A 26698-nucleotide genomic window follows, 5' to 3' on the forward strand; every position below is an offset into this window, starting at 1 on the left:
TGGGTCAGGAAGATCCTCTGGAGAAGGGAATGGCAACCCACTTCAGTATTGTTGCCTGGATAATCCCACGGACAGAGGAGCCTGGTGAGCTACAGTCTATGGGAGTGCAAAAGAACTGGACACGACTGAGTGACGAAACCACCACCATTCAAGCTTTCTGCTCTTTTCATTAACAGTAGGCTGCAGAGACACACTGGTAAATTATATGCCAGTTGTGTGTGTTTTCACAACCTGAGTCTTTATTAAGCATTCCTTATATGTCAGCAACAGAACTGGTCTGCCAGTATACTTAGTATACCAAATGAGTAAATGCACGTTGAGATCAACGAGAGTGAAAGTCTCAAACCTTGGTAAACGTTGAAACCTCGTAGGAGAAACAGGGAAAAATTAATTAAAAATAAATGATTTAAAAAAAAACCTAAGAATTTGAGTCTGGACCAAGTAGAAGATTGGCTAAGTAATATAATTCTGGAATTATGGTGTTGAATTTATTTTTTTACATCAGCCTGTGATTTGTTTTTCATTCTGTGGGTGTTTTTTTCTAAAAGAGAAAACTCGTGATCAGTTACAATGGTTTATATGCTAACTGTGGAAAGAATTACTTACTAGATCTTGTATGATCTCTGAAGTTATGAAATTTAAAGGTAAATGAGCTAGAATTTATAAAAAATAGTGCCCATGGAATATGCTAAATTATAAATTAGTATAAGAATGTATTTACTGCTGATACTGTATAATTCTTGGTAGGGCAAAGAAGTTATTTCTCAACTATTCTGAAATGGAGTACGACTTAAATTACTTTGAAAAAAGGCATTTACATATCAGTTTCTTCTTTAAGTCTGATTTGTATGTAGTCAGCTGAACATTCATACGCTCAAAATACTCATTTTAAACATTCTTTATGCAAAGTGTCGAGCTAGTTGCTATGGAAATACAAAAGGCCTGTAAGTAAAGTGACTGCTCCTTCAGGCTAGCACTGCAGCTCTCACGCCTCATTCTCTCCTTGCTCTTCCTCAGGATAAGCTGTGCTCTCCTCTTACAGTAAAGCAGAAGGTACTGTAACACTTTCTTGAACGTTTGTTGCGAGCAGCAGACACAGCTCCAGAGTGTCTAACATACCTGTGCTTGCGTCTCATGTGGTCTGAACCCTCTTCAATTTTCAGATGATTTGAAAGGAGAACTAGATGAATACATCCAAAAATACCTCCCTGGAAAAATCAAAGTGATAAGGAATCCAAAGCGCGAGGGCTTGATTCGAGGAAGAATGATTGGAGCAGCCCATGCAACAGGTAGAACCTCCCGCTGGCTCTTCCTGGGAGATGAGAGCCCTGTCCTCCTGCCCTCGCGACCCCGCGTCGGCCTGTGGCAGGTGGGGTCTTGGTGGGCAGTGGCGGCAGGAGAGATGAGGCTTGTGCGGTTTGGGAAAGGCCTTTCCCTAACGGGGCCCCATTGTAACTAGGCCCCGTTGTCCCAAAGCCCAGGCCCCAGGAAGGCGAGCTCTGGGGTCCTCACTGGTCCGCTTCCCTGCTTCTCTTCAGCTCCGTCATATCGGTTCAGATTTGTTTATCTCTATGGAAGGTTGGTGCTGGTCATTTTCATTTATGATCTGGATAAAAGCTTTTCCTTTTAAAAATACATTTATTTAAGTTAAATGAATTTGTTTAAAAATGTTAGGTATCTAATATTTCATGTAGTACCTGGAAATATGCCCCCCCCTCCAAAAAAAAAATCATGATGACGACTTTGGAATTCTGAAACTTTGTTGGGACATCCCCTCATAGTGAGAAAATCTGCCTTCCCATACGCTGCCCTCCTCAGGATGGCGGGTCACTGGGGTTCACGGTGGCTGGTGCTGCTGTCTGCCGCCAGCCCTCCTGAACACCCCCTGTCCCGTTTGCGGGGTTTATTTGTGACTTCGTTTGTGCAGTCTTCTTCTTCCCTCCTTTGTCTTACACCTGCAGTGAACAGAAGCAGTTAACAAAAAATGAGACGGAGCTCCCCTCCATCCAGTCCACAGTCACACGCAGGTTGAATTCAAGGCTTACGGTTTTTCTTCTGTAGAGTTCTAGTCAAAGAAAGACTCTGACTTGGCTGTTTTGACTTACAGAAGGCACCAGATAGGAAACTAGGGTGTTTGTGGGGCACGGCAAGGTCGTGTCAGAACACTGCACTTTCCCAGTACATTGTTACGGCAAGCTTTTCTTTTTCAGGCAACAGTCGTCATCTAGTTTTTTCTTTTTGTCGTCTTGGTCCTTGTTCAAATATAGTTTGGGATCTGTCAAAAAAAAAATAAGTTTTGGGGAAATCGGTCTCAGGTTCAGTGTGACCATGTATTATCTTCCTTCATTTAGTTAAACTGACTTTTATAGAAAAAGTAATATTTTTCGAATTAAAACCTATTAGTAAATTTTCCCCTCAAAGGAACTTTGATAAGAGGTTGAACAGTTTGCCTTTCTGTATTAAATGACGCCTGGTGACCTCGTGAAGGTTGTTCACAGGCGCTGAAGTACACAGCCAAGTTACCGTCACACTGGAGGACTTTCTTGCCGGAGGTTCTGCTGCTGTTAATTGAAATAGGATGCTTTGGTTGCTTTATGAAATCCATGTAAAATCTAAATCAGTACATATAGTTCATAGATAAGCTTTGGAATAATAATAATGCTGTCTGATGACGAGATTCTAAGTTTCTCAGGTGTTCAGGAATAACCATTAAGTTATCAAAGAAACCCTCACTCCTGCTCATGTTTATCAAGCAGAGTTAAAAATGCATGAGAAAAATCATGATTTTTATTTTACTGACGAGAAGAAAAGTGTATCCTGTAGCCCATGAGACTGAGGGAATTCGAAAGGAAGTGTGGGAAATGGAGGGCGAGATGGTCACGTGGCTGTCGAGGGGTGGATCCACGGGAGCAGGGAGCCATGCGGTGGCCGCATGCCCCTCACTCCTGAGAATCCTGTGTTGTTGAAATAGTCAGGTCACATTTGAGTCACCAGCGAAAGTGACCTACGGTCTCTAGCCTCGGTTTGCTGAGGCAGGGCCCTGTTGCATAGTAAATTCACAGATATATCCATTATAATAACTGTAATAAAGACAGACACAGCTGACGACTCCTGTTGCGCTGCTCCATACTTGGCTGTCAGAGAGCTGGACTATTCTGTGAGACTCAGAGTCGTCTTTTGTTTTTTTATGGAGGAGAATATTAATTGTCTGTAACTTTTCTCAAGACTTGGCTTTTATGGTCTGGGTATGTTCTTCAGTCGTGGCAGCACCCTTGAAGCAGGATTTCCCGCCTAACGGACTCCCAGGACTGATTTGGTAGCTGGGGCTGGAAGGGTGGTGGTCAGCTTTTCCGGCTGCACAGGTGTTTTCTCTCGAGCTGGGGGCCACTCTTGAATCGCGAGTGGCACTGACCCCAGGCCTCTGTGGCTTGCCCCCGCAGGAGAAGTCCTGGTGTTCCTGGACAGCCACTGTGAGGTGAACGTGCTGTGGCTGCAGCCCTTGCTGGCCGCCATCCGGGAGGACCGGCGGGCCGTCGTGTGCCCGGTGATCGACATCATCAGCGCCGACACACTGGCCTACAGCTCGTCCCCGGTGGTGCGGGGCGGCTTCAACTGGGGGCTGCACTTCAAATGGGACCTCGTCCCGCTTTCCGAGCTCGGGGGACCGGAGGGAGCGACTGCACCCATAAAGTAAGCTTTCTCCTGTGCTGGAAAAGTTCCCCAGAGAGAAAACACGCTCAAAGCTTTGCAGAAAGCACAAGTGTTGGCTTGTCTGTCCATGACAAATTTTTTAGTGCTTGCTGAATTTTATGTATTCTGCCAAGACCTAAGGAAAGATTTATGGATAAGAAATTGTCCATGCTCTCAGGATTTATATCTCAGTGAGAAAGGCAGAAGTCAACAATATCCTGGGGTAATTGTGTCGGACCGCCTGGAGGGACCCCCTGTGTTGAGTTGTTTTCACCAGACCCCATGGTCACTGTGTCGGTTGTAACACACCTCCAGTTCTTTGCTGGTGCGGGTGGTGCTGTGAAGAGCGTTCAGTATGTAACTACAGTTAGGGTTTTAGGATGGACTCCCACCAGCAGTACACAAAGCCATGGTGGTGGGTTAGTCCCTCCAGCGTGTCCGACTCCTGCGACCCCGTGGACTGTACCCGCCAGGCTCCTCTGTCCATGGGCTTCTCCAGGCAAGGATACCGGAGTGGGTGCCGCTTCCCTCTCCAGGGTATCTTCCCCCCCTCAGGAATCGAAGCCAGGTCTCCTGCATTGCAGGCAGATTCTTTACCGCCTGAGCCACAAGAGACGCCCCACACAGAGTCATAGTCTGTGAATTATTTTCAGTTTTCATCTGTATTCTCGAATATTATAAATTTGCTCCTATATGTTATTTCTCCTTATTTTTTTTTTTCTAAATTTCTCATGTCAATCTCATGTTTATCTGTATTTATACTTTTTTTAAGTTCTTGGGTCTGTTCTTTCTTTAAAGAAGTTTTGATTGTAAAAAATAGCATATGTAAAAAAAGTACACATCTGTGTGTGTGAATATATATGCCTGCAGTTTAAGAAGTGATTATAATATGAACACCTGTGACACTTCCGCCTGGGTCAAGAAATAGCCCACGTGGCCTCTGTACCTCCTCCTGGCCACAGCCCCTGTCCTGGTCCGCAGAGGCGTCACTGCCCTGACCCTCCTGTCTCCTTGCTCTCCTGTAGTTTCGCCACCGACGTGTGACTAAACAGGGTAATTTAGTGCAGTTTTCCCTGCTCTCAGACTTCAGGAGAATGAAGCTGTGCCTCATCTCGCTCTTAGTCACATTGCTGTAGAAGCCTCTGTGCTGCGTTGCATGGCTGTAGTTGATCATTCTCATTGCTTTTTATAATTATTAACATAACGTCCAGTTACTGTTGGTGGGGCAGTTGGGTTGTTTTCAATTGTTTTTTTTTCCCCACCTTATACACACTACTGTTGTCAGCATTCTTTTTAATGTTTTTTTTAATTGGAGAAAAGTTGCTTTCCAATGTTGTGTTGGTTTCTGCCATACAACAATGCAGCTCAGCCATAATTATCCATGTATCGTCCCTCCCCCGCCATCCCACCCCTCTATGTCATCAGAGTGCCAGGCTGCGCTCGCCGCGTCCTACAGCAGCTTCTCACCAGCTGTCTGTTTTACACATGATGGAGTACCTGTCGACGCTACTGTCTTCATTTGTTCCACGCTCTCCTGCCCCACTGTATCTGCAAGTCCATTCTCTACACCGTGTCCCCAGTTCCTTTCCTGCACTTGGGTCCATCAGTACCATTGTTCTTGATTCCATGTTGTTGTTCAGGCACTAAGTCTTGTCCAGCTCTTTGTGACCCCATGGACAGCATCACAGTAGGCTCCTCTGTCCTCCACTATATATATATACACACTGTATGTAGATAAATGTGTTTGTGAGTATTTTGATGTCTATTTGCTTTTCTGACTTACTTCACTCTGTATAGCAGGCTCCAGCTTCATCCGCCACTGGAACTGACTCAGCTCTGTTCTTTCCGTGGCCGTGATGGTCCGCTGCATATGTGCACCCCATCTCCTTCACCCGTCCACCCGTCTGTGGATGGGCGTCTCGGCTGCTCCCACCGTCCTGGCTATTGTAGATAGTGCTGCAGTGAACACTGGGGTCCATGTGTCTTTCAGAGCGATAGCTCTCTCAGGGTATATGCCCAGGAGTGGGACTGCTGGGTCGTCTGGTAGATTTATTGCTAGTGCTTTAAGGGATCTCCATACCGCTCTCTGTGATGGCCGTATCAGTTCACATTCCTACCGACAGTGCAGGATGGCCCCCTCTTCTCAGCACTCCCCAGTGTCCACTGTTCGTAGCTTTTGGGTGACGGCCGTTCTGACTGGTGTGGAGTGATACTTCATTGCAGTTTTGATGTGCATTTCTCTAATACTTAGTGATGTTGAGCATCTTTCCGTTTAGTGGCCATCTGTATGTCTTTGGAGAAGTGTCTGTTTAGGTCTTCTGCCCGTTATTTGACTAGGCTGTTTTTCTGATACTGAGCTGTTACGAGCTGCTTGTATATTTTGGGGATTAATCTTTTGTCAGTTGTTTCATTTGCAGTTATTTTCTCCCATTCTGAGGGTTGTCTTTTTCCCCTTTCACTGAGGCTTGTCTTTTACTTGCTTCCTCTGCTGTGTGAAAGCTTTTCAGTTTAATTAGACCCCACTTGTTTGTTTTTATTTCCATTGCTCTAGGAGGTGGGTCACAGAGGATCTGGCTGTCATTTATGTCAGAGCTGTACTGCATATGTTTTCCTCTAAGAGCTTTATAGTTTCTGGCTTAAGTGGCAACCCACTCGAGTACTGCCTGGAAAATCCCAAGGATGGAGGAGCCTGGTTGGCTATGGTCCATGGGGTCCCAAAGAGTCGGACATGACTGAGCAACTTCACTTTCACTTTACATTTAAGCCTTTAATCCACTTTTAGTTTACTTTTGTGTCTGGTGTTAGAAGTGTTCTAGTTTCATTCTTTTACGTGTAGCTGTCCAGGTTTCCTAGCCCCACTTATTGAAGAGGCTGTCTTTTCTTCATTGTTCTTGCCTCCTCTGTCAAAGATAAGGTGCCCATAGGTGCATGGGTTTCTCTCTGAGCTTTCTGTCTTGTTCCATTGAGCTGTACTTCCGTTTTTGTGCAGATACCATATTGTCTTGGGTGACTGTAGCTTTGTAGTGTAGTCTGAAGTCAGGGAGGTTGATTCCTCCAGATCTGTTTTTTCCCTCAAGATTGCTTTGGCTGTTTGGGGTCTTTTGTGTTTCCATACAAATTGTGAAATTTTTTGTTCTATTATTAATAGTTCTGTGACAAATACTGTGGTGAGTTTGATAGAAGTCGCATTGACTCTGTAGACTGCTTTGGGTAGTATAGTCATTTTCACAACACTGATTATTCCACTCCAAGAACATGGTATATTTCTTCAGCTGTTTGTTGTCTTTGGTTTCTTTCATCAATGTTTTATAGTTTTCTGTAACTATATATTTGTAAATAGTTTAAACTTGGATATTGTATGAACTGTATACAGAAAACTATATATACTTGTCTCTCTAAGTAGGTTTATCCCTAGCTGTTTTATTCTTTTTGTTGCAGTGGTGAATGGAATTGTTTCCTTAACTTCTCTAATTTTTCATTGTTAGTATGTAATAATGCAGGGATTTCTGTATATTAATTTTGTATCCTGTGACTTGACTTTATTCATTGATTAGCTCTAATAATTTTCTGGTGGAATCTTTAAGAGTTTTCTGTGTGTAGTATCATGTCATCTGCAGACTGAGAATTTTACTTCTTCTTTTCCAATCAGGATTCCTTTTATTTCTTTTTCTTCTCTGATCGCCGTGGCTAGGACTTCCAAAGCTATGTTGAATAATAGTGGTGAGTGGGCGCCCTTGTCCTGTACCTGGTCTTAAATACTTTGTTTTTCGCCACTGAGAATAATGTTTGCTGTGCCTTTATTATGTTGCGGTAGGTTCCTTCTGTGCCTCCTTTCTGGAGAATTTTATCATAAATGGGTATTGAAATTTGTCAGAGCTGTTGTCAGCATTCTGCTTCATGGCTTCTGGTTTGCAGGAGTGAAGCTGCCCAGTCATAGGCATGCCTGTCTTCGTGTGTAGTCGGGAACACTTTGCCCACACCTCCCACCGGAATGCCACTGGCTCCTCAGCTGGCCTTCGGGTACTTGCCAGCTTCCTTTGAGCCAAAGCCGGCTTGGAGGGGAGGCTGCTGGAGGCCTGGCCAGCTCAGGTTGCTGACCTGAGTTGCCGGCAGGGTGGGGTGTCCTCTGCTCTTAGAGTTTGTGGCAGTTTTCTGGGAAGCCCGTGGAGATCCCCGCCCCCCCCCAGCTCTCAGTGCTCTTGTGTCTCCACAGGCTGGCAGCCCTTCTTCGTGCCAGGGCGTTCAGTGTGGTGCTCTGCCCACCTCTGCTCCTGGCCCTGCAGATGGGAGTCTGGTAACGAGCGCCTCTCGGGAGAGCAGGGCTGCCCATGGGCACCGTGTGTGTCCCCGCCTGTGCCCTCCCGTTCTGAGACTGGAGGCAGGCAAGGGCCGAGGGCGAGGAGGAGGCTCCCCAGACTCCTCTCCGTATTCTGTCTTCGTTTCAGCACAGCGGTCACTTTCTTCATCATCTTCACCGGTGTGTGTGTGTTTAATTTTTTATATCATTTTTAATCGAAAACGTATTCACAGTAACACATCACAGTGTAGAACAATTTAGGATGAGAAGTGACCAGCTCTACCCCTGCCCCCTTTCTCAGTCCTGCCCCCCAGAGGCAGTTCCTTTTAACCAGTTTCATTTTCTGGTCTTCTGTTTACTTCCTGAACTGTAAACGGTATGTGCAGTCCTCTTTCCAACATCACACCAACTTCAGGCCCGCTCTGCTGGGAAAAGGAAGACTCGGTGCATTTTACATCACTCCAGGTGCTCCCTATCTCTTCCTGTTGCAGTGTGGTGGTTTTGTTTCTGTATTGGTTCTTTTTGATACTTAAAAAAAATTTGTGTTTTGTTCTGACTTTTGACAGCGTAATGGTAAGGGTAAGGTCTTTCAAGATAGCGAGGTTGCTAACTTCTTGAGTTGTATGTTTAGATTTTTTAAATTTTTAGCCTTTTTTCTCATATATATATATATACATGTAAAGATTGTAAGTTTCCTTCTAATCATAGCCTTAGCTGCACCCCACCAATTGTGACATATCATTTTAAATTGTCATTTATTTAGAAATGTCTTCCTTCCCGTGTTTTTTCTGACCTGTAGTTTATTTGGCAGAACATTTATTATTTCACAGGCATGTAGACATTTTGTAGTCGTCGTTTTCAATCCTAGCTTACACTGTGGTCAGAATCTGTATTTTCTGCAGCTGTCAAGATGGGATTCAGCGTCTGTTGGGTCAAGTTTATTGTAAAAATACTCTTTCTGAAAAATTCGTGTGTTCTATCAGTTGCTTAAAATGGTGTACTAACTTCCCACTATAGTTGTGTGTGTGTTTCTCCTGGTGGTTCTTTATATATTTTCTTCATATATTTTGAGGCCATGTTAATAGATGCGTGACAATTTAGAACTTGTATCTTTTGGTGAATGAAAACGATGTATCATCATGAATTGTCTTGCACTGTATACTTGTAGAATAGTGGAACTTTCACTTTATAGTCTGACATTAATATGCCTTAATATGCCTGTCCCAGCTTTGTTTCGGTTAGTATTTAGATAACTTCTCTTCCTTTCTGTGGTCAGTCTTCCCATGGTCTTATGTTTATGTGTTCCAGGAAGCAGATATAGTTACTTCCGTTTCTAAGCCAGTGTGGGAAGCTCTGTTTCCGTTGGGCTTGATTCCATTCAGTAATATCACCTATGTTTTTGTGTTCATGGTCACAGTGGCACTCTGCTTTCTATCTGTTCTGTATTCTTTTCTCTCTGCCCTTTTGGTCTGAGTTCCGATTTATTATTCTGTTCCCAACGGCCACCCATTATTAGACATTGTATACACTCTCACGCTCTGTTCTTAGTGAGGACCTTAGAGAATATGACCTTCATCCATGACCTATCAAAGTGTAATATAAATTGGCACTTTCTCCAGATGGAGCAAGAATGTTCCTCCTACCCCGGTTACCCGTCTCAGGTTGTGTTGAACATGGGTGTGCTGTTAACCCCACAAGCCACTTCTTATGCAGGTGTTATTTGTTTAGGTTTAGCTATATAGTCCCCACTCCAGTACTCTTGCCTGGAAAGTCCCATGGACGGAGGAGCCTGGTAGGCTGCAGTCCATGGGGTCGTGAAGAGTCAGACATGATTGAGTGACTTCACCTTCACTTCACTTTCATGCATTGGAGAAGGAAATGGCAACTCACTCCAGTGTTCTTGCCTGGAGAATCCCAGGGACGGGGGAGCCTGGTGGGCTGCCGTCTATGGGGTCGCACAGAGTCGGACACGACTGAAGCGACTTAGCAGCAGCAGTAGCTATTATAGTTCCCGGGAGAAGGCGATGGCACCCCACTCCAGTACTCTTGCCTGGAAAATCCCATGGATGGAGGAGCCTGGTGGGCTGCAGTCCATGGGGTCGCTAGGAGTCGGACATGACTGAGTGACTTCACTCTCACTTTTCACTTTCATGCATTGGAGAAGGAAATGGCAACCCACTCCAGTGTTCTTGCCTGGAGAACCCCAGGGACAGAGGAGCCTGGTGGGCTGCTGTCTATGGGGTCGCACAAAGTCGGACACGACTGGAGCGACTCAGCAGCAGCATATAGTTCCCTTTTATCCTTTCTGCATCTGCAAGCTTCCCCCTAGGATTTATTTCCATTCTGACTAAAGGACACATTTTAGTGTGTGTTTTTGCCTAAACTTCAGGTGAGATTACTCCTTTTCTGAAAATGTCTTTGTTTCATCATTATTTTGCAAGATAATTTTACTTGATATCCAGTTCTAGATTGGCAGATGCATTCTTGGGGCTTTGAAGGTATTGTTCAAGAACTTTCTGGCTTCTACTGTTTCTGGTGAGATGTCAACAACTGTCTTATTTTTGTTTCTTTTTAGGGCAATCTCTTTTCATCGGCTGCTTACTTTTCTGAAATTGTCTGAAGTGTTTTTCAGATATGCATAAATTTGGTTTATTGATAGCATCTAATCATCTGCCAGATTCTCAGTCTTATCTTTTATGCTTGCACGTATTGAGCAGTTGCTGGTCTCTGCCTGACGGGACTCTGTTACCTGAAACCCCTGCCCATGTGTTTCTGTTTTAGATGGTTTCTCTTTTTTACTTCGTGTGATTTATCTTCTTGATTGCCTGGTTCTTTGTTAGTTTGCTTGTTTATTTCTAACGGCAGACACTGTATATGAAAAATGATAGAAACACATTCATACAGGGGCAGTGTTTTCTCCTGCAGAGAATATTGCGTCTCTGAGAAGTAGCTCAGGACTAGACTCAGGGACTCCTGGTGCCGAGTTCCAGGAAGTGAGGCGACTGAAATCCAGGCTGGAGTCACTGTGGGCGCCAGTCTGCATCAGATTCTCACAAACACAGGGTTTCTCTGCTGTGGCAGGATTGACCTTTGGGGCCAGATGGTTCTTCTTGGGGGGGAGGGGGGGGCTCTCTTGTGCATCTCAGGATATTTAGCAGCACCCCTCCCCCTGAGCTGTGACCGCTGAAAATGCCCCACTTAGTGAAGCATCTGCTCGAGCACCGCTGGTCTACCACATGCATCCAAGTCAGAGTGTGGCGTTGTCTGGTCTCTCCTTGTCAGGCCCTGGAGCCCAGTTTTTATTCCAGGGGCTCTGGGCTGTCAACAGAAGTTAAACAGTTCAGCTGGATTTCTGGCAACCATAGTCATAAGTGAAAAAAGAAAGGACTTGTGATGCTTAGAAAAGTAGCCTTCACTTGCCAGCTCTCACGATCTAGAGAACTTAATTAGACAGCCCAGCTCTTCCCTCATGAATTGGACATTTCAGAGTAATCTCGTTTCTCTTGTCGTTGCTCAGTCACTCAGTCGTGTCCGACCGTGACCCCGTGGACTGCACCCCCCCAGGCTTCCCTGTCCTTCACCATCTCCGGGAGCTTGCTCAAACTCATGTTCGTTGAGTTGGTGACATGAGCATTTATTAGCGATGTCCTAAAACTGCACCGAGGTTTAAAAGAGCAAGCAGATGACTGACTATAGAACGGGTACAGCAACTGTCTTCCTTTTCTAGGTCACCTACAATGGCTGGAGGGCTGTTCGCCATGAACAGGAACTATTTCAGTGAACTTGGACAGTATGACAGTGGCATGGATATCTGGGGAGGAGAAAATTTAGAAATATCATTTCGGGTAAATTTTTCTTTGTATGTTAACTAACTGCAGTGAAATGTGATTTTCATCTGTGAGCCCATGTTTTCTGTAAATTCTCTATCTTCACTATTTCACCATAATTCATGATGTAGATAATACCATTCAAAATAGCAAGAGCCTCTGAGAAGCCTTATGTTGACAAGAATTTTAAAGTGATGGGGGTATACAGTTAGAGGCCTTTGTGTGCACTGACTCGAGTTTTGTTTTCCCTTTGTCCATTTATCTTATTTGATGGCCTAGGATATATATACAGTTCTGATCATCATATTTTCCTGACTGCCCGAGATCACCCTTGTTTACACCTGTCTCCTGGAGAATCTTAGTAGCTCCCGCTTACTTGCAGGAGCAGCCCAGTTGACATGATCAATTATACTCACCCCTGCATAGACTGTTGAATCCTTTGTACACAGATTCCTCCAACCTACAGAGGAAATCCGCCTTTCAGAAGCTCTTCGCTCATTGCTGAGGCTGGAAAGATGACGGTCGTGGGTGGGGTCTGTGGCTCAGGGAGCTGTGCTCGTGGTTAGGACCCGAGCTTTGGAAAAGGCGGACAGAGGGCAAGGGACAGAATGCACATCTCTCGCTCTCACTCTCATCTCCTGGCGTGTCTCAGGACCCCGTTCAGACACCATAATACCTTGTCTGTGTCGTTTTGTATCTTTGCAGGTGTATTGATCCCAGTTTTTCTTAAGTGATCTTTACAATTTGCAAGTTGTGAGTTGTAATAGATACTATTAGTCTTACTTTGTAGATAAGGTAACTGAATCTCATAAAAATGAAAATAACTAAAGTGACTCAGTCAAGGGCAAAATTTAGACCAGAACTAAGATCTTCTGACTCTTCACTCTGTATTTTTTATAAAATCATTTTTCTAAAAATGTGTGTGTTTACGAGAAAGTACGTGTAAAACTGAGATTAGAGGATTGACTAGCATTCTTTGTCCTTAAGTCCTAAGGTCCGCTTCCTTGATCTGTCAAAACCTCATGTCTGGGAAGACGGTTTTAGACACAGGAGAGTAAAAGAATGTCACAGTGTTTTTAGGGTTTGAAGACAGATAATTTTAAAATACGTACTCTGACTTTATTCTGCTAAGACCCCTTGCAGGGTCTCAGACACATGTTTAATAGAGGTTAATGTCAGGAAAGCCGTGTGTTGACCGCGCAGTACCGTGGGCACTATTAACACGTGTTCTGCTTCCGACCAGATCTGGATGTGTGGGGGTAAGCTGTTCATCATCCCTTGCTCTAGAGTTGGACACATTTTCCGGAAAAGGCGGCCCTATGGGTCCCCCGAGGGCCAGGACACCATGACGCACAACTCCCTGCGGCTGGCGCACGTGTGGCTGGATGAATACAAGGTGAGGCCCGGCCTCGGGAAGGCTGCAGACAGCCGCTCACCCTGGGGACGGGGCGCCGGCTGCTTCTCTCCGGCCTCTCTTCTCTTCACCCAGGCTTTCACTCATTTTTTTTATTGTGACTCCTTTTTAACTTTGCCAAGTGTCTCGTCTGTGAGAGGTCATGAGCCGGTGCTGGAGGACGCCCGCTCCCCTCTCTGAGCTCATACGACTCCTGCAGAGCCAGGCTCCTCCTCTGCTGCTGCCCGGGCTCCGTTTCAGCCCCTGCTTCCTCTCCTGCCGCACACAGCTTTCAGTGTTTCCTCTCTAATGACGTTACTGAGGTGACCAAAAAACCCATTCATTTACTCTTCTTTTTTTTTAAATTTAGGAGCAGTATTTTTCCTTAAGACCTGATCTGAGAACCAGAAATTATGGAAACATCAGTGAGCGTGTTGAATTAAGGAAGAAGCTGGATTGTAAATCATTTAAATGGTATTTGGATAACATTTACCCGGAGATGCAGATATCTGGGCCCAATGTCAAACCCCAGCAACCCATTTTTATCAACAGGGGGCCAAAACGCCCCAAAGTCCTTCAGCGCGGAAGGGTAAGAAAGTGATTGTGTCACAGCGTTTCAGACATTGTATACTTCATCGAATGTTTAAGGACAGCCTTAGCTTGCTTTCCAGGTATACTTAGCATCTTCGATGTTTATAGTAAGATCCCTTACCTGCCAGTGCTAGAGAGAACACAGCACATGCTCTAAGCTCTGTGCTAGCTTCCAAGAGGCTGTAACTGTGAAGACACAAATAAAGACATTGTACGTGAGTGTAGAATTCATTTGGCAGAGCCCAGAAAGGAGACCGAGAGGAGAAACGGGGCCGCCGCAGACGGGAAGTGAAAACCGGTGGCTCGGGTCCCGGCGCGGTGTGACGGCAGACTGCACGCCCCGTGCCCTGGGCTCTTTCAGTGTCAGCAGCTCTTCAGTGGCTGGAATGAAGCCTGGAGCTTTCTCCTATTTTGTTCTTTCTACCTTATAAAAGTCATTGCGATGTGTATTACTATGTACTTTCCCCTTAAGTAAAAATGGGTGCATACCGTATAGTTGAAATCCCTGTTGTTATTGCCCTGCGTATGGAATCACATTTAACGTTCAAACTGATCACTTTGGGCTTCCCTGCTAGGTCAGCTGGTAAAGAATCTGCCTGCAATGAGGGAGGACCCTGGTTCGATCCCTAGGTCAGGAAGATCCCCTGGAGAAGGGTGTGGCAACCCACTCCAGTATTCTTGTCTGGAGAATCCCATGGACAGAGGAGCCTGGTGGGCTACAGTCCATAGGGTTGCAAAGAGTTGAACACGGCTGAGAAACTAAGCAAGCACTGATCACTCTGCCTTGGACGAGACACTCTGATGTAAACCATCTTGGCAGTTCCTGTGGCGTGTACAGTCTGTCTGTCTCCGCGCAGGCGTGCGTGCTGCTCTAACTAGGTGCTGGCTGCTTCCACTTCCTGTGTCGGGTTCTCAGTGCCATCTTCAGGTTCTTTAGTGCAGAGATGGTGAATCTGATTTCCTTCCTCCCCTGGAGCAGGCGAGCAATCTTGTATCTTTAGGTGGAATTTCTACTTGACACCACCTGCATATGTTGTTAAAATTGCCCATGACCTTGAAGTCTCTGCTGGGATGATCCTATGTGCTGAAGGCAGAATTCAGTAATAGAAAATCCTTCTCTTCTTAGGACATTGCAAGTCCACACCTTTGAAATAGTATTTTCATGTTTCTTCTCTGTCCATCCATATGTACGTTAGGAGCAATCTCTTCTTTTACAGCTCTATCACCTTCAGACCAACAAGTGTCTGGTGGCCCAGGGCCGCCCGAGTGAGAAGGGAGGCCTCGTAGTGCTGAAGGCGTGTGACTACAGTGACCCAAACCAGGTGAGCAGTGCCCGCGGGGGGGTCCTTTTCAGGGAAGTGCCTGCAGCCACGCTTGAGGGTGGGGCGGGGCAACAGACATCAGGGTTTTAGTCTGCCTTTCCTTCTATAGTTTGGGTTTATTTTTAATGAGGCACAGTTGATTTATGATGTTCATTTCTACCGTACAGGAAAGTAGAATACATATATTTCATACATACAGGTTTTCCTGTTCTTCTCCATTAGGGTTTATCACAGGATGTTGAATATGGCTCCTGTGCTACACGGTAGGGCCATGCTGTACCTTAATAGTTTGTATCTGTTAATCCCTAATTCTCAGTCCATCCCTCTCCCCGCCTGGCAACAAGTGTGTTCTCTGTGATCTGCTTCTGCTTCACAGACCAGTTCATTACTGTCACATTATCGATTCTACATAAGTGGCATCGTGCGGTATTTTTCTCTGACTGACTTTACTTGGTAGGATAATCTCTAGGCCCGTCCGTGTTGCCGCAGATGGCGCTGTTCCATTCTTAGGGCTGGGTAGCAGTGCCCTGTTATCAGGCGCCACACCGTCCTTGCCCGTCCTTTGTTGCTGGGCGTTTGGCTTGCTCACGTCTTGGCTATTGTGAGCAGTGCTGCTGTGAGCACAGGGGTGCAGGGCTCTGAGTTCGTCTGTCCAGATGCGTGCCCAGGAGTGGGGCTGCTGAGTCACGTGGCGACTCTGCTTAGCTTCTTGAGGACCCTCCATACTGTTTCCCAGTCGCTGCACCAGTTCACTTTCCCAGCAACAGTACAGGAGAGTTCCCTTTTCTCCAGACCCTCTCCAGCACGTGATTCGTAGGCTTTTTAATGATGGCCTTTCTGACCATTGTGAGGTAGTAGCTCAGTGCAGTTTTGACTTGCATTTTTTTCTAGTAATTAGCAATGTTGAGTGTCTTCCCCTGTGCCTGTTGGTCATCTGTATGTCTTCTTTAGAGTCTCCTGCCCATTTTTTGATTGGATGGCTTGTCGCTGCTGTTAAGCTGTATTAACTGTTTTGGAAATTAAGTCATCGGTCGCATCGTTTGTGAATATTTTCTCCCAGTCCACATGTAGGCTGTCGATTCACCTCGCTTATGGTTTCCTTTGTTGTGTAGAAACCTTATAAGTTTGGGTGGGTCCCATTTATGCTTGCTTTCCTTTCTTTTATTTTGGAAGGCTGACCTAAGGAAACATTGGTGCAATTAAAAGGTCAGAATGTGCTGCCTGTGTTCTCTTCTAGGAGTTGTATGGTGTCATGTCCCAGCCATTTTGAGTATTTCTGCAAATGCTGTGACTTCCTTGATTTACATGGGGCTGTCAAACTGTCTCAGACACTGCTTGCTGAAGCTAATTGTTTAGGTTGGGAATGATTTTAGAGATCATTAGTTTGTTGTCTCCTGTAGTATCTTTAGAGCATTCTTCTCAGTTATACAGAATGAATTTGAAGTGTATAAATTGAAAGTTATATGGATTTATTTAAATAGCAAAGGAAGTACACCTTTCGAGTTTTCTGTGGAACTAAGTTTTCCTCATTTTTAGTAGTTCAGAGGGAACCACAACAAAATTTCAATTCATGTCATTCCCATAGTTTATTCTCACACTGTATGTGTCCTTTCAGTGATTCTGAGTGGTGGACAGGGTCATTCAGGAATGGAAAGAACACCTGGGCCTCTTGGGGATAGATTTCAAAGCATGCAATTTCATAACAGCATATTTCTAGAGTCCGTGCACACTCACACACTGGAAAACACGGTTGGAAAAGGATTTTGTGCCAGATTTGGGTGCAAGAGCTGTCCGCATTGTGGATAGGGAAGTGGTAAATTGTAGTGAGGATGAGATGACCGAAACTCATTCCAGGAAAATGTCAGGACGTTTGAGGAGATGGAGTGATTCTCCTATCCATACTATGTTGTGACTGCACAGAATGTACTTAAAACACCCTAGCCATGTGACTGTGGAAATTTAAACTAAAATGAAATACATTTTAACAGTCCATTTCCAGTTCTCATCAGCCACACGTGGACCCATGGCTCATTTGTCAGACAACATAGGCGATATTCTATCACAGCAGTGATGGGGAGCCCTCTCCCCATGTTAACAGACTCAGCACACATGCCTTGGACCCACATGAAAAAGCAGCAATAGTCAGAGGATAGGAGAAAATGCTTTCCTTTTAGATTTACCGATGCTGCATGTTGGAGAAAAATTATTCATCGCACTTGTCCATTTCAGCCACATCAGGCCTGTTTTTCTTGAAAAGACGGGGAGCCCATAAAGACATCAGTGAAACTGGGCCTGGGATTAGAGTATAATATTCTAGGCCGACGTGATGAGGAACGTGGAACTCGTAATAACAGCCCCGAGCCTTCTGTGTGCCCAGGGCAAACCAGCAGCCTCGCTGGGCTCCCGCTGTCCTTACACAGGCCGAGAGTTGAAGCGGTGGGAAACGGTGGGACCTTCCGTCAGTCAAGTCAGTCCACTGCCGCACGAAATGTGCGAAGGGTCATGCAATCTGAATTTCAGAGCCTAAAGCAAAATTTGAGGTTTTAACATTTTTTTTTTCTTCCTTAGGTTTGGATTTATAATGAAGAACATGAGTTGGTCTTAAATAATCTCCTTTGCCTGGATATGTCAGAAACTCGCTCATCTGACCCCCCCCGACTCATGAAGTGCCATGGATCTGGAGGATCCCAGCAGTGGATCTTTGGGGTGAGGAACTTGCGTGGTGGTGATGGGAGGTGTGAGGAGAGGGACAGGGCTGAGGGGTCCTAGTCTAGCTTGCAGACGGTGGTTCTGAGTGTGCAGCAGCCCATAAGTCAGTCATCTTCTGTTCCACATCCCATTGAGATTTTTGCCTCCTCTTTACCATCTTTCTGGCAGTAAGTTTTTTTAACGCAAGTAATTGGTGGTGTTTTTTCTCCACTTTATTTCCAGAGGACTAACCGGCTGTACCAGGTGTCAGTGGGCCAGTGCCTCCGGGGAGTCGATCCCCTGAGTCGCAGAGGCTCTGTTGCCATGGCCATCTGTGACGGCTCCCCCTCACAGCAGTGGCGTTTGGAACCTTAAGGTGGATGCTGTGGCCGGAATGGTGACGGGCATGCTCCTCCTCACCTTGGAGCTGAAGACGTGTGCTTCCCCAAGAGGCTGAAGTCATTTCTGGACTGCTGGTCAGGAATTTCCTCCTTATGGTAGGAAACCAGAATGCAGCGTTAAATCGAGAGTCAGGTTTGTGTAGAAGGATAAAGCCCAGGAGATCAATGTGTCTGTTCAGATTTATTTGATCAGGAACTTGTCGTGATTTCCCTTCTTAGAGTTCATAGGTGATGGTTAATTTTTAAATTTCTACTACCATGTTCTGAATAATTTTAAATATACTGAATCCACATTACTTTTAACTTCAGAAGGCATTCATTTATAAGATTATATTTAAGAGGCAGTTAATATTATAAATTATTTTGATGAATATGGTACTACCCACATTTACATTAAAGGACCGTTTTGAGTCTTTACCCCCAGGATTCTGTGTCTGCTCTTTCTCTTGTATTGGAGCCTCTGCTGTGTGTGTGTGATACACGGTAGGAAGTTCACTGAGGTTTGGCTAGTGGACCAATAGTCACAGCCCTAAGTGACGTCAGGGGTGTTTGTTTCTTAGCTTGAACTATGTGAGTTGTAAGTATTCAAATTCACATACCTTCAGCCTCAAAGTTGCCTGTGAAACACCCAGGTAGAGTTGTTAAAATAGGAGGTCAGGATTTCAGAAGATATATCTCAGAGGTATGAATTTAGGAATCATCTGTATATACTATACATATCCAAATATAAAGTGAGTTTTTTCACTAAAAGTGCATCTGAGAGGTGATAATCTCATGGGGAGTTTTTCTTATGTTGAAGCACAAAGCAAAGTGGAAGTACCACATTTGAAACACGTTACGAGATAATACGTGTACACACACATACTAAAGCAGTTAACTTCAGAATCAGAATCAATAATTATATATGTAATTTAATTAGATATAAACGGGTCCTCCTGAGCCCAGATTATGCCTTTGTGGCCTCACCAAAGTCTTGGAAACCAAGTCCAGCTCCCATGACATCAGGGAGCAGCTAAGTTAAGAGGAGAGTGGTCAGGATGGCGAAGCAGAAAGACCCTAAGCTTGCCTCCTCTCACGGGCACACCAAAATTACAACTATTTGCAGAAAAACCATTGATGAAAAAGACCAGAACCTATCAGAAAAGATCCTCTCCATCCACACGACAAGACAGGCAGGAGGGTGGAGTCGCTGCCTAGTTCAGTCCCATCCCCCAGGTGTGTGACCCACTGACAGGAGAGTAATTACAATGGGGGGGGGGGGGTGTCCAAACCCCCACGCTGCGCTCCAGCCCTGGGGTCTTGCACCAGGAAGACAAGTCCAGTTTGCTTCCAGGAGTCACAGAGAGCCAGGGGAAGTAGAGAATTCACCCGAGAAGATGCTCACACCATTGCACACCCCTCTGGAACCCAGGGCAGAAGCAGTTAATTGCAAAGGAGCCTGGGGCAGACAGACCTACCTACTGGTCTTGCAGAGTTCCCAAAGAGGCAGGAGGCATCCTGTCCCCCCGACAGACCCTGGTGCATCCATTTCCGGGAGCTTGTTCTATCCTGGGTGTGCTGGTGGACACCAATTTGGAATTCTCCCGCTGGCCCAGCAACCTGCAGGCACATCTCAGACCAGACATCTAATCAGGCACCCACTCACCTAAGACAGGGTGCCTTCAGACCCCCAGGGCTTGGCCCCACACACAGCACACAGGCAGCAGACCCGCTCGAGCTTCACAACGAGCCTCATCCACCGGCCAAGAGAAAACCACAGTCCTGCAGCCTGCGGACCAGCCACCAGCAATCTGATACCAGCTCTGGGACCCCTGGGCCCTAGAAGCAGACTTGAGTACCTTGCTCTGCCCACCAACAGGCTGGCACTAGCTCTGTGAATGGGTCCAAGTGTCCCCAGTTAGAAGGATAAAAATGTAAGACCCAACTATACGCTGCCTGTAAGAAACTCACTTAAAGAAAACGACACAAGTGTTAAAAATGTAAAGGATGGGGAGATATATAAATGTTGAACACCCATTGGAAGATATCTAGAGTAGCTAAATTAATATTAGACAAAGGAGATTTCAGAGCAAAGAATACCCCTGGAGATAATACCCCTTTATAATCGCAAGCATCTATAAACCTGACAACTCAACTTCAACTATGTCACCAAACAAGTGGACGGAACAGGAGGATAAAGAAAACTGAAACGAACAACACTGTTAACCAGCTTGACAAAGAATACTCATCCTTTTCAAGTGCACATGAAATATTTACTGACAAAGATCACATTCCAGGACATTAAAGAAATAAAAAAATTCATATAAATTCAATTCATGCAAATTACAGTAGCAATCAGTAACAACTAATAGAAATCAGTCATAAAGATACCTGGGGGATTCCCTGGCTGTCCAGTGGTCAGGACTTCATGTTTTCACTGCTGAGGGGTCAGTCCCTGGTCAGGGAACTAAGATCCACGAGCCAGATAGATGGGTGGGTACCTGGAAGATCAACCAAGAACGTATTTCCCAATACTCTGTGGGACCCCAAAGAAACAAAAAGGCTATTTTCTGCTTCCTGAAAATGAAAACACAACGTATCAAAGACTGTAGGATGTAGCTGACTCACTACGTGGCAAGTTTATAGAACTGAGCTGTATTAGAAAAGGATAAAGGTTTAAAACTAATGACAGGCTTCCACCTTAAAGTAGAAAAAGTTAGAAAAGCAAAGAAGACATACTAGACAGACATGAAAGAGAAAACAACAAAAAGTTAATGAAACCAAAGCTGGATTAAGATTACTGATAAATTGTCTATTAAGAAATTACCAACACCAATACTGAGTGGCAACGTGACTAGAGATTCTGCAGATGTTAAAAACAGATAAGCAATGGGAACGCTCTCATTCACTGCTGCTGGGAATGCAAAAGGGTATGGCCACTTTGGAAGACAGTTTGGAGGTTTCTTGCAAAACTAAACATATCATACGATCAAAAGCCTGCACATGAGATGTTTACAGCAGCTTCATTTGTATTGCCAAAATCTGGAAGCAACTGTGATGTCTTTCTATAGGTGAACGGGTAAACCGCTACATCTAGACAATGGAATATTTAGTGCCAAGAAGAAATGAGCTACCAAGCCACAAAAAACCTGGAGAACCTTTCATGTGTGTTAACTCAGAGAAAGAAGCCATCTGCACAGTCTACATACCATATGATTCCAACTCCATGACGTTCTGGAAAAGGGAGAACCATGGAGACAGTAATGTATCACTTGATGCCAGGGATAAGATGTGGGGAGAAAGATACGGGCAGGGCCCAGAGGATTCTTCAGGCAGGGCAACTACTACTGTGTATGAGCCTGTCATGTAGGTGGACACATGTCAGCATACAGCAGTCAGAGCCCACAGAATCAGTAAAACCAAGCGTGAAGTGGCACGTCGGCTATGGACGTGGGGTGAGAATGATGTGTCAGGGTGGCTGTACCGGCTGCAACAAAGGCACCCAAAGAGCTTATCTGGACCACACGACATCAACACAGAAATGCACTGTGGGGACTCTGGTGGTCCGGTGGCTGGGACTCTGGCTGCCAAGGGCCCAAGTTCAACTCCCAGTCAGAGAGCTATGTCCACACGCTGCGCAGCTGAAAATATAAAACACAAGCACACTGAGAAAGTGGACTGTGCCTCCGTACAGCCTCCCAGGCGGCTCAGGGGGTGAAGAAGTGGACTGTGCCTCTGTACAGCCTCCCAGGCGGCTCAGGGGGTGAAGAAGCGGACTGTGCCTCTGTATAGCCTCCCAGGCGGCTCAGGGGGTAAAGAATCCGCCTGCCGTGCGGGAGATGAAAGCAGACCTGGGTTCGATCCCTGGGTCGGGAAGATCCCCTGGAGGAGGAAATGGCAACCCACCCCAGTACTCCTGCCTGGAGAATCCCATGGACAGAGGAGCCTGGCGGGCTACAGTCCACAGGGTCACAAAGAGTCAGACACAACTGAAGCAACTGAGCACATTATAGCAACAGACGGTTCAGGGGATTGTAACTAATTTACAATAGCATCAAAAAGATGAAAATAATTTTAAGATTTGTACAGTAAGAAATACAAAACATTGCTAAGAGAAATTAAAGAAAACCTAAATAAATGGACATGAGCTTGAGCAAACTCCAGAGATAGTGAAGGATCTTTTTGGTGCTGGAAGTAATTTTCTGTTCCTACAGATAAAAATAAACCTTGACTCCTATCTTATACACAAAATTTATTTCAACAGTCATAGATCTAAATAAAAGAAAACTATAAAGCTTTTAGAGAAAAATGACAAACACCTTCATATAGGAGAGGCAAAGATTTCTTTACTCATTTCAAAGCAGTCTTCAAAGATCAATGAATGACTTTATCAAAATTAAAATCTTCTGATGAAGACAGCATTGAGGAAGAAGTCTAGACACCACAGACTTGTACCCAGATTGTATGAAGTGCTTAAAACTCAATTTAAGGGACGTCCCTGGTGGGTCAGTGCTTGAAACTGCAGGGGACACAGGTTCAAGGCCTGGGCCGGGAGGACCCCACGTGCCCTGGGAGCCGCTGAGCATGTGCGGCAGTTGTGAGACCGTGCTCCGCACCTTCCTGAGAGGTGACCGCAGTGGGAGGCCCGCCCGCTAGGAGTGAAGAGTGGCAACCAGAGCGCGGCTGACACACGGCCACACAGACCCAGTGCTGCCCAAGGTGAAAGTTTAGACCGGTTTTCAAAAGGGACGGGATGCTCACAGACTCTTACAGAACGATGCAGAGAACGGCTCCGCGTATGAAAAAGGTTGAACGTCAGAGACGGTTACCCGGGAAATACAGAATACAGGCTAAAACCAGTCAGATACCACTAGAATGGTTAAAACACAAAGACTGATGTGACGGGTGCGGAGGAAGCGGAAGGTGCGGCGGCGCAGCTGTGGGCTTCCGCCCAGCGGACCCCACGTCCGCTCAGAGCAGGCAGTGGCCATGAGGTACCCAGGTGACAAGGTCAGCTCCGGACAAGCTGCCCGCTGAGGCCCGTGTGTGACCGCCACAGGGGACAGAAAACAGGAGGAAGCCTCTGGGTAGACCCCTGATCGGGAACAAGGATCGACTGGAAGCTCTGAGTCGTTTCCCACTCACGGTGGGAGAGTGAGCCGGGGGACCTACGGACTGGAATTTGCAGAACGGAACGTGGGCAGGGAGGAGCCCCCGAGAAAGAGGGTCCAGAAACATGCAGACGGGTCTCTGAGTCTGGCTCTGTCCGTCTGTCCATGGCTAAGTGTGACCCCTGAGAATGAGCCTACAACACATTCCAAGGAAAGACAAACTCGTGGGAAGCTGTGACCTCAACAGGCCAAGGCAGCCCCCTCGCCCAACAACCAGGGCACCCATGTGCCCCCCCCAGGTCAGACGACTCCTTAGGACGCTTCCAGAACAAGCTTCAAAACGAAGCGACATGCATCAGTCAACTGCCACCAGAATAAACGAACAGTTTTTAAAAGAGCGCAACATAATCCAACACAGCATTAACACACGAATTCTGAAACCCGATAAAGATTTCTAGACCTGGAAAGACACGGTCACCAGAGGGGCCCAGAGAAAGTAGCCAGGTTCATGCAGGTCAGAGGCGCTGGCGGCTGGAACCACCCTGCTCGCTGGCCGGGCGGGCCTCGGGATGGCGGTGACGCCAGGTCTCCCTCCTTGCCTGCTGGGTGGTGAGAGGTGGGGTGAGATCCGAGGAGGAACGGCCGCCCAAGAAGGGCCTCCCAGCCCGGCCGGACACTGGCACATCCAGGCCTGTCCTCACGGACAGCTTCAGACGCTGGCGGCTTCCGGCAAGCAGCAAACGCCGACTGGTCAGATGGTGGGTGCCTGCAGACTTGCTGTAAAACCGCACGGTACAGAAGCTGTTTTCGGCTGTTCACAAAGCACAAGCTGTTGTATGAATTGAGTGGGATTCTAGGCAGTTTAATTCTTAGCAACTCCTTTTGAGTTAAATCTGAAATACACACAATAAGAGAAATAAAGTCTCTACACACAGCAAGTCTGGAAGAGCTGCTTCCAAAAAAAATCAGAGGACTGAATTTAACAATAAAAATAGACTTTAAACAAGGGAATGAACCACCAGGAAGATTTTTCACTTTGGCCTTGAAAACATCCTAAAAAGAAACCAGTTACCCTTCTTTACCCAACCACAGAAAGAGTCTGTTTAGACTGAGTTATGAACTTACATCTGAAAAGAGAGAGAAGCAAGTTGACTACATCCACAGGCCAGTCACTCAGAAACGGTAGACCAGCCTGTTGGTTTAGTTCAAACGCTCACTGGTTTCTGAGTTGAGACCGGAACGCTAACAGAGACTCAGGCAGCTTATATAGATGTAAAATATTTTATTTGTAAATGGTGATCTTCTAAATCTGTGTCCACAAATTCCAAAACCCATAACACTCTGTATACTTCAAAAAATTCAATTTTTGCCAACATTAGATACTATTATACAGAACAGAAAACAAAACAAAAACCCGGGAGGACAAATACTGGTAGGATGTCAGAATATTGTACAAGAGAAGAAAAATATTCAAGAAACAAATTTCATACAGCTATTTATCAAGAGAAAAATATATACAATTGATTTATTCTGTAAGATAAAAATACATCATGCCATATACATTACAAGTTCAGAACTGCATCACTGGATATACCAACAGCTTACAGTCCACTTGAATTGTGCACACAGAAACTTCATTTTATGCTCAGCCTGTGAAGTGTCAGTACCAGAATTTTAAGTACAAAATAAAAAGCTAACCTGGTTCAAAATGCTGATTAAGTTTCTACAAGCAAACACAAAACTGTGTGTGTGTGTTTTAATTAAGGAAATGTAAACAAACAGTTCATACAAACACATCTTAAAATTACATCTTCCGAAACCCTATTGCCGGGGTCCCGCAGCTGCAAGCAGTCACATCGCTCCTTTTTTTTTTTTTTTTTTTAGATTTTTGTGTTAAATAAACTAGAGAGTTAAATTTGAGTTCCTGCTACATGATCCTAGTATGTTTACACGATTTTTGTTTTGTGTGTGGCTTGAAACAAAGTTCTAATCAAAACTACTTTTGCTGAAGAAAAATTCAGCTTCCATTTGGGGTTGTTTTTAAGCAGTTATTCACAGTTATCACAAATTGTAAAAGCACAAAAAACCTGACTGAAGAAGTAGGGATGCAACAATATAATGTGAAAAAATTAGTTTAAGTTACCAAAACGGCTATAAAAGTTGTAGTCATAGCATACACTCCGTTCTATCAGAAGCAAGGTGTATAAAACAAGTAAGTACTAATAGACTGTCGTTTCCAAAAAGCCCCAAACACTCTAGGTGGAAATTTTGGTTATTACATAATTATAATGGCATATTTAATAACAAAATTATATTGTAACATCCCTATGAACATTTTATAAGCACCCGAGCTGCTGCAGAGCCTGGTAGCATTTGGTCAATAACTATTTTTATACTGTATTTTTTTTTCTCAAAATATTTACATGTTTGTACAAAGTAACAGGGTTTGTTAGTTTTGCAGGTAACAGCAGCAGCTTGGCTTTCTTCTAACTTTTATTTAAAAATAGCTTCATTCACTTATTCAATAATAAATACAAAAAGTTTCTCTTATTTTACAGAAATCAAAAACTACAATAAACTGACTCATGGAATCAAGTATTTAAATGTATTTTAGTGCAAGTTATTGTCCCTTAGCTCTATTCCTAAGGAAGTCATTTCAGTACATTCCTTGTTCAGTGGTGTCTACTTTAGTTTAAAAACTCTTAAGTCAGAGGGCCTGCCCCTTTCTAGATAAGGCCGTGGCCAGCACTTCGGACATCTCCCTCTCGCTGGTGATCTCAGTCTTACATTCATAGGAAGGCCCCGCCCTGGGGCAGGGCAGCCGTCGGCTCTTTGCCCCAGTAAAAGTTTCTCCTTAGTGAGACTCAAGAAACAAGAGGAAACAAAACCCACCCACAGAAAGAAAAAAGGAAGGAAAAGGAAAAAAAAAAGTGCTGGACCATTCTGTAAATCGTCGACCTCGGCAGCTCAGGTCAAGTGGCCTCGGTCGGCTTCCTCCTGGTGCTCCTAAGGTAACTCAAGGACCGAGGAAATCAGGACTCCTAGGAGCTACTTTTCAAAAAAGTCATAAAACAGAAAACAAAAACCTCTTTTCTGTCTGCGAAATTCCAACGGCGCGTGGACTCGCTTCTCTCGGGACGAGCCGCCCTCCGAGGCGCGGGGTCGCGTCAGTTCATCCACTTGCGGCAGTTCACGGCTCCACAGTGACAGGGGATCTTGTGCTGGTCGTCCTCAAAGTCAAACTTATAGTCATAGCACAGCTGCCCGCCAAAGACACACAGTGAGAGGCCGCTCCCCCGTCCTCGGCGCCCCGGGGCCCGCGGGGAGCTGCTGGCTGCGCCGGGCCGGGCCCCCCCGCTTCCCGGGACCTCCCCGGCCTGCTTCTCCCCGCGTGGGAAG

General features: G+C 45.5%; 2 protein-coding genes across 21 annotated transcripts in view; one reads left to right on the forward strand and one right to left on the reverse strand.

The window, feature by feature from the left end:
* The window catches only part of GALNT11 (polypeptide N-acetylgalactosaminyltransferase 11), a 54643-nt gene extending 36017 nt beyond the window's left edge, over positions 1-18626 (forward strand). For all 7 annotated transcript variants that reach the window (XM_069588778.1, XM_069588782.1, XM_069588783.1 and 4 more), the window contains 8 exons: positions 1164-1289; positions 3441-3690; positions 11715-11832; positions 13058-13210; positions 13578-13796; positions 15016-15120; positions 17689-17826; positions 18052-18626. In XM_069588778.1, the coding sequence (XP_069444879.1) occupies positions 1164-1289; positions 3441-3690; positions 11715-11832; positions 13058-13210; positions 13578-13796; positions 15016-15120; positions 17689-17826; positions 18052-18183 (1241 nt within the window). In that variant the 3' untranslated portion in view covers positions 18184-18626. The remainder of the gene's footprint in view (positions 1-1163; positions 1290-3440; positions 3691-11714; positions 11833-13057; positions 13211-13577; positions 13797-15015; positions 15121-17688; positions 17827-18051) is intronic.
* A 5935-nt stretch (positions 18627-24561) lies between these two features.
* The window catches only part of KMT2C (lysine methyltransferase 2C), a 256929-nt gene continuing 254792 nt past the window's right edge, over positions 24562-26698 (reverse strand). For 12 of the 14 annotated variants that reach the window (XM_069588764.1, XM_069588770.1, XM_069588768.1 and 9 more), the window contains one exon: positions 24562-26559. In XM_069588764.1, the coding sequence (XP_069444865.1) occupies positions 26467-26559 (93 nt within the window). In that variant the 3' untranslated portion in view covers positions 24562-26466. The remainder of the gene's footprint in view (positions 26560-26698) is intronic. The other 2 variants (XM_069588776.1, XM_069588777.1) reach the window with 1 other exon arrangement.

The sequence above is a fragment of the Ovis canadensis genome, chromosome 4 (assembly GCF_042477335.2).
Source record: "Ovis canadensis isolate MfBH-ARS-UI-01 breed Bighorn chromosome 4, ARS-UI_OviCan_v2, whole genome shotgun sequence".
In the NCBI taxonomy this organism is placed as follows: Eukaryota; Metazoa; Chordata; class Mammalia; order Artiodactyla; family Bovidae; genus Ovis; species Ovis canadensis.